Consider the following 8158-nt stretch of genomic DNA (forward strand, 5'->3'; position numbering starts at 1 on the left):
CCAGTCAATGCATGATTGACTTAAGACCCACTCCATGAGATGAAAACCATACCTGACACTGCTTGGGTGACCAAGAACCAGAGACCAGATGGCTCAGAATCCTAGGGTAAAACAAATGCTACTGGTCAAAAAAAAATAACAATAAAGTGACGCTTAAAAGTATTCTGCTGTACTCATAGATGTGTGCCTTATTCATCACTGCAAAGATGCTTCCTCTGTAGCACATGGAAACAGATACAGAGACCCACAGATAAACATTGCACAGGGAGAGATCTTTGAACACACAGTTATCTCCCCAGACTAAGAAAGACAAACATGGTATGTACTCAGTCATAATTGGATATTAGACATAAAACAAAAGATAACCAGCCTACAGTTCACAACCCCAGAGAAGCCAGGAAACAAGCAAGATCCTAAAAGAGACATACAAGGATCCCTTTGGGAAGGGGAAATAGACAAGCTCTGAGGAGCAAATTGGGAGTTGGGGGGAGGGTGAGGGTGAAAGGGGACTTGGGAGGGGAGGAAGGGAGAGGGAAGAGTACAAGAGGGATTGGGGAAGGATTGAGAGGGAGAGAAAGGAAAGAGATATCTTAATAGAGGGAGCCATTTTGGGGCTAGTGAGAAACATGGCACTGGAGAAATTCCCAGGAATCCACAAAGATGACTCCAGCTAAGACCCTAAGCAATAGTAGGGGGTACCTTAACTGTCCTTCCCCTGTAATCAGATTGATGACTACCTTCATTGTCATCATAGAATCTTCATCCAGTAACTGATGGAAGCAGGCACAGAAATCCACAGCTAAACTCTGGGACAAGCTGCCATATTCCAGTTGTAAAGAGGGAGGAGCAGTAATATGAGTAAAGGGGTGAAGACCATGATGGGGAATCCCACAGAAACAGCTGACCTGACCTGGTGGGAGTTCACTGACTCTAAACTGACAGCTTGGAATCCTGCATAGGCCCAAACTAGGCCTTCTGAATATAGATGAAAGTTGTTTGGCTTGGGTAGTTTGTGGTGTTACCTGCTGTGGAACCAGTATTTATCCCTAGTGCATGAACTGGCTTTTTGAGGCCTACTCCCCATGGAGTGATAACTTGCTCAGTCTAGATACAAGGAGGAGGTCCTGGCTGAAGTGGTTGACAGACTTTGTTGACTCGGCCTCATCCTCTCTAAGAAATGGATAGGGAGTGGGGTGGGGAGAAAGTGGGAGGCATGGGGGAAAGGTGAGAGGAGTGGGAGGAGAGGAGGGAGTGGGAACTGGAATTGGTATGTAAAATAAAAAGACTGTTTTAATTAAGAAAAGAAAATATAAAATGGGGTATCTCCATCAAATCCCTTCCCTCAGAGATCAGGGAACTCCATGGAAGAGAAGGCAGAAAGAATGTAAGAGCCAGCTAGGATGGAGTATGCCAGGAGAGCAAGGTGCTCTAAATAGACTGGCCAAGGCTCTCATGAACTCATCAACAGTGAAGTAGAAAGCTCCATGGTTCTGCATCAAATCTCATTCATATATTAATGTAGTATGATTAATAAAAACCCAGAGACAGATACTGGGTTTCAACCTGAAGACTAGAAAAGAAAAGCAGCCATCCACTGGCTTTTGCCAATTTGTCCAAAATTGGTGATCCTACCTCTGGAAATCCCTAGAATAAGACTCGGAATAGGTGGGGTGACCAGACTAGGGGAATTCTGGAAAGACAAAAGGCAGGAAATCAGTCACAAGCAAGACACAGAGGAAGCAAGATGAGAATGCCTTACTGAGGAAAGGTACCAAGTCACATGGTAAACACAGACAAGAATTATGGGTGAATTTAAGTCATAAGTACTAGTTAGCAATAAGCCTAAAGAATATGCCAAATGGTTTATAAATAGTTTAAGCTTTTGTGTGTTTAGTTGGGACTGAATGGCTGCAGGATTGGGTGGGATAGAAACTTTTTTTCTATAAATGGTACCCAGTGTTCAGCAACTACATCCGCATAAAACCAGAGAGAGATTGGGAAGGGATTCCAGACACAAAAGAACAGAGTCAAGCTTGGCTTCTTGGTAGGAGCATTTTCTTGGGTGGGCTCTGTTTGCAGCTCCTTTATGAGAGGCTTCCTGCTGGGCAGTGGTGGCAGAGGCCTTTAATCCCAGCACTTGGGAGGCAAAGGCAGCCAGATCTATGTGAGTTCAAAGCCAGTCTGTTCTACAAGAGCTAGCTCCAGGACAAGCTCCAAAGCCACAGAGAAACCCTCTCTCCAAAAACCAAAAACCAAAACCAAGCAAAAACAAACAAAAACAAAAAAAACCCCAAAAAACCCCAAATAAAACAAACAAACAAACAAACAAACAAAGAAACCCAAAAGAGGCTTTCTTACTCAGTGTTAGTGGCAAAAACCACATGGCTCTTTTAAGCTTAAACAGTGTTTATGAGCAGCTGGCAGCATGCTCCTCTGTGGTGGCATGGACCTAGAAGCTCCAGAGAGTTGTGGCAATAAACATGGCTATTTTCAGTATCTCCACCATGAAACTAGACTCTCAGGAAGACAAGGAATGAGGTGGAGACAGCCTCCAAAGCTGCAGCTTTAATCCTAGCCACATCATTTAGCAGATTAAAGACTTATGTGCTCAGAAAAAGATAGATATATACAGTAAAAACAGATTTAGACAGAAAAAAAACTCTCAGTGGTTTACAATGTGTTTAAAAATATATGTAGGCTTGAAAGTAAAAAGAAAAAGAATAGAGGAAGTCCTTTAAAAAGAAATAGAGTAGCTGGGAGTGGTGGTATATGCCTTTAATCACAGCACTTGGGAGGCAGAGACAGGTGAATCTTTGTGAGTTGAAGGTTAGCCTGGTTTACAAAGTAAAGTTCAGGACATCCCAAGATACATAGAGAAACCCTGTCTCAATAAACCAAAAATTAAAATTAAAAATAAAGGAAATAGAGTTAAACAAAAAAGGCACATGAGGATGGAAAACACAGAAAATCTGGATAATGTATGTTATTATGTTGTCTTTGAATTGCTTCACTGCTGTGGAAGGAGCAACAGCTGCTAAAAGACATTTGATTATAAATGCTGCTGGATTAACCCAACCTATATATTTTGAAAATGACTTGACTTCAAAATATAAGTCAAAGACATGTTGTTTGGAGAAGAGGCTTTGCTTTTGTTTCCACAGGAAATGAGAGGCTGTGGATTCATTCTGGGTTAAGAAAAATCAGGTTTGATTGAGGAAAATTCCCCTGAAAAATCTCTGATAGGAGCAGATGGCTCAGATGATCCAAAATCTTCGAGTGCCTCTGTTGCAGTTTCCTCTGAGTTTACATCCAGAATAGCTTCAAGGTAAATGGTTGAGGTGATCCAGCCTCATAGAATACTCCAGTCAGGATTTGATCATAATCCTAAATTTTCTCAGGGTCCTCCAAAGATCACCAGCACCCCCAATCAGCAAGAGGTAGCCTAAAAAACTAAACCCATACTCACAAAAAATAGATTGTGGATGTTTGTTTTTGTTTAGCATGTTGATTACTAGTTGTTATGAATAATGGTCAAGAAAAATGTTAAACAAAGGAGATTAGATTTAGGGTTCTTGTTCTGAAAAGAAAAAAGGGGAAATGCTGTGGGATAATGTTCTTGTACACTGTAAATATTTGTCACTTGTATTGATTTAATAAAATGCTACCTGGCCAATAGCCAGGCAGGAAGTATAGGCAGGGAAAACAGACCAGGAGAATTCTGGGAAGAGGAAATGCAGAGCCAGCCATCAGCAAGACACAGAGGAAGCAAGATGAGAAGGCCCTACTGAGAAAAGGTACCAAGCCACATGGCTAAATATAGACAAGAATTATGGGTGAATTTAAGTCATACGAGCTAGTTAGTAATAAGTCTGAGCAATACACCAAATAGTTTATAACTAATATAAGCCTCTGTGTTTTTATTTGGACCGAATGACTGAGGGACTAGGTGGGCAAGAAACTTCTTTCTGCATATTATAGCTTTTAGCTTAGTATTTTTTATGGGACTTCTGAGTATGTGAACAAGTGGGTCTCTGATTCTTGAATGTGCTTTTAAGGATCCTTTCCTTTAGCTGCCTTGGCTTGTCCAGCCCTGACATGATGGATTTTTTTTATCTTATTATGCTTTATTTTACCCAAAAAAAGAATAAATAAAAACACATTTAAATAAGAAAAGAAGTTCAAGTAGATTATTTATTTCAATTTACTTACTGATTGCTGACATCTAGGAATTCTACTAGTTATTAAAATAGAATAGTGTAAGAGATTAATACAGGTTTTCCTAAACAATTTTTGTCTGATAGGTGAGCTAGATAAGCAACCATACAATATCTTGTATTAGTTTATCTTTTGGTGCTATGCTATGATAAAATGCCTGGTTTAAGTGGCTTAGGGAGGAAAAGGTTTATATTGGTTTTATAGTTCCAAAGGAGAACATCCATCATGGTTTGGAAAAGATGACAACAATTAGGAAGGCTTGACATCTGCAGCAGGAAGATTGTTGATAACATTGCATCCACACTCATAAAGCAGAGAGAACAGAAAGTGGAGTCAGGCAATAAAACCTTCAAGCCCTCCCTTAATGGTGTACATCCTCCAACAAGGCTTCACGTCCTAAAGGTATATACCATTTCCAAAACTAGAGATTATATGTATTCCCTGCTAAAATCACTACCTGAATAATGAACAAATATTGTCTCATGATCTTTTTAAATCTTTTCTTTCCCCATGCCAACTCAAACAGCATAATGACCATCTTTCAAACACTTATAAAGTGATATTTGATCATATAGAAATAAAGTGTTTGAAATTTACTTATTGAGACTCATTTATACATTTATCATTAGTCTCTTATTTTAATATTTTAACAGTAGTACTTACTATGTGAATATGTGATATGCTTATTTATTCATCTGATTTTGTACCCAATGAGTGTCTTCCTGTTTGTGGTTATTTAAAATAAAATGAAAATAAATTTTCATATATGAGGTTGTGAGGATATATTCTCTTGTTTCTTCTCCATTAGGTTGGAATAGTTATCTGGTACAAGATTTTTGATGTCTATGTGCTGTGGGACAATGGTCTTATACCCTGTAAAGATTTGTCACTTGTATTGGTTTAATAAAATGCTCATTGGCCAGTAGTCGGGCAGGCAGTATAGATGGGATGACCAAAACGGGAGAATTCTGGGAAGAGGAAAGGCTCAGTCTGCAGTCATCACCCAGACACTGAGGAAGCAAGATGAAAATGCCTCACTGATAAAAGGTACCAAGCCACATGGCTAACACAGACAAGAATTATGGGTTACTTTAAGATGTAAGAGTTAATAAGAAGCCTGTGCTAAGAGGCCAACCAGTTTATAATTAATGCAGACCTCTGTGTGTTTCTTTTGGGACTGAATGGCTACGGGACTGGGCAGGACAGAAACCTCTGTCAACATTGATGTATGGAAATTACTCAGCTATTATCCATAGCATTTATACTATTTTGCATCCTCACAGAGAGTGTTTGGGATTTTTAGTTGACCCATATACTCACTTAGACGGTTTTATTGAGACTGGCCCCCATGGGTTCATATATCTGAGAACCTGGTCCCTAGAAGATTGAACTATTTTGGAAAGGTTGGCAACTGTGGCCTTATTTGGAGGATGTGTGTGTCGCTGAGTGTGAACTTTGTTCCATCTTCCTGTCTTCTTCTTTGGATCAACGTGTAAGCTCTCAGTTATTTCTCCTATCATGACTTTGCTTTGCCATCATGGACTGACCCTGGCCCTCAGAAACTGGAAGTCTAAATGAGACACTTTCTTTGATAAGTTGCCTTGGTCATGGTGTCATACCACAACTGAAAATTAACTAATGCAGTCACTGTCTTAGTTGGGTTCCTGTTGCTGTGCTAAGATTCCAGAAGCAGCGGAGCCCCATCCTAGCAACCTGTGGAGGAAATGTGGAGGAAATGATTTATTCCTTTTCCGCCCACATGTCACAGTCTATCCTCAAAGAAGTCAGGGCAAGAACTCAAGACTGGGACCTGGAAGTAGAACTGAAGCAGACGCCATGGAGGAATGCTGCTTCCTGGTTTTATTCTTGTGATTTGTTCAACCTGCTTTGCTATAGCACATGGTGGCACTGTCTACAATGAGTTGAACCCTATCACATTAATCAGTAATCATGAAGATGCCCTATGGGCTTGCCTGCAGACCGATTTTAGGAACACATTTTCTCAATTGAATGTCTGTCTTATAAAATGACTCTAATTTGTCAATTTGACATAAAAAACCAACCATCACACTTACCAACACTTGATATAGTATCTGTGTATATTCTATTATTATAATATAATGTCTGTGTATATTCTATTATTATAACAAAATTAAACAAAATATAAAGATCTATGTGCTTATCTTCTAATGAAGTGCCGTTTCAAACGTCTTCTTACATATATTCTATGGTGTTACATATTTTATCATTTTATTAGCTTTTCTTAAAATATTCTAGACATAGGTTCTTTGTCAGTTACATATTTATTAACTGGCCCCCTCCTTTTGAAACCTTGTGTTGTCTTTTGGGAAAAAAGTTAAAACTACTGATGGTCTAGGATGGAAAACAGGCTAAGAGCACTTACTGTTCTTGCAGAAGAACATCCAGTTTGCATGTGGACCACTTCACAACTCTGTACCTTCAGCTCTGGGGCAATCCAGTGCCCTCTTCTGGTCTCCACATGCAGTACATTCACAAGCACATATCCACACAGACACATAGACACACCTATAAACAACAAAAGAATGTTGATGAACATCTAGGTTGTTTTCACATATTGATACTAATAATAGTTCTTTACATAACAGTGATGTGCAAGAGTCTATGTGACATATTGATTTGGGTTCTTTGAGTAAATACTCTGGCATAAAATAGCTGAAGTATATGGTAGATCTAATTTTAGCATTTTGAGGAATCACCATACTGAATCCCAAACTGGTTGACTAGTTTACATTCCCAGCATCATTATATAAAGCTATCTAATATATAAAGGAACATGCCATCTGTAGGAAGGTGCATGAAAGTGGGTATTAAGTCAGGCTCAGACACATATTGTATGTCTTCTCTCATTTGTGGTCCCTAGATTGCAAATATGTTTATAAAGTCATCAATGTACACATGACACCAGAGTAGACAAAGGCAGTAATAGGAAGAGGGATGCATGGATTATACTCGTTACTGATTAAGTCTGAGTCACCCACATCAGTGTCACATTAAGGAAAGATATGAGATCACTTCCCCTTGGAGTCATTTAACCAAGAGTGAGTCCAGATTTGAGTTCTCAATCTCATGTTCTCTGTTCAGTGTGTGAGCCTGACTCTGGGTCTACCTTTAGACCCCCTTGTGACTGTTTGTCCTTTTGTGTCTGTCTTGTGTGTGTCTGTATGTGCTATGTGCCTGTCCCTAACAAGAGTTTTTGCTCTGTTTTTATTGAACAGCATAGGAAGCATCACATGAGGGAAGGAACAGGGTACGTTACAGAAACCTTTAACAGAGTTTTACAGGGGATTAACTCGCTGGTTTCAATAGATCTCAAATGACTCAGAAAGCAAACATCATTGTTTATCAAGCAATATCCATAAATGATTGCTTTCATCCTTTCTGGTAAAGAGATGTTTCAGTTTCTGTATTTGCTGCTTTCAGCAATCGATGTACATGCATTATTCTGGGTCAGGGGCACAGACGAGTAAGATTATGGCTATACATTAGCTTAGGTTGTAAAAGTTGATTACATGGGAAAGACAAGGCAAGGAAGGTTAGTTTTTACTTTGTTCTCTTAACGGAAGGTGTAACAAATAGTTTGAGTATTCAGTTGCTAGCAATTTTAAGGGAGTTCAAGATGTATTAACTCTGGCTGTGAGGGCCAGCAAAAGTTCCAGTCTCTTAGAATGTAAATTATACTTTCAGAATATTGTACTGCCACAGAGGAAGGAAGGGGAGAGTACAGAACTGCTAGTAGGAGTGTGCTCCAAGTTCGTTATATATTTTATTAACTTGTTTACCAGTACCATATACAATGTATATATACTAATGGGGAGGAGTAGTTCAATATGCAATCTAACTTACTTATGTATCTGAATCTATAGTAATTTGAAGACAGCTTTGCAATACAGATTCTTCATTT

At 39.2% G+C, this 8158-nt stretch overlaps 1 protein-coding gene across 1 annotated transcript in view; it reads right to left on the reverse strand.

The window, feature by feature from the left end:
- Positions 1 to 6671, reverse strand: part of Crb1 (crumbs cell polarity complex component 1) — a 209973-nt gene extending 203302 nt beyond the window's left edge. The window contains exon 1 of the mRNA XM_041649123.1: positions 6620 to 6671. Within this exon, the coding sequence (XP_041505057.1) occupies positions 6620 to 6638 (19 nt within the window). The 5' untranslated portion in view covers positions 6639 to 6671. The remainder of the gene's footprint in view (positions 1 to 6619) is intronic.
- Positions 6672 to 8158: the final 1487 nt, after the last annotated feature.

Source organism: Microtus oregoni, unplaced genomic scaffold (genome assembly GCF_018167655.1).
Source record: "Microtus oregoni isolate MIOR12 unplaced genomic scaffold, Mior012 000003F_ref0000135, whole genome shotgun sequence".
Lineage (NCBI taxonomy): Eukaryota > Metazoa > Chordata > Mammalia > Rodentia > Cricetidae > Microtus > Microtus oregoni.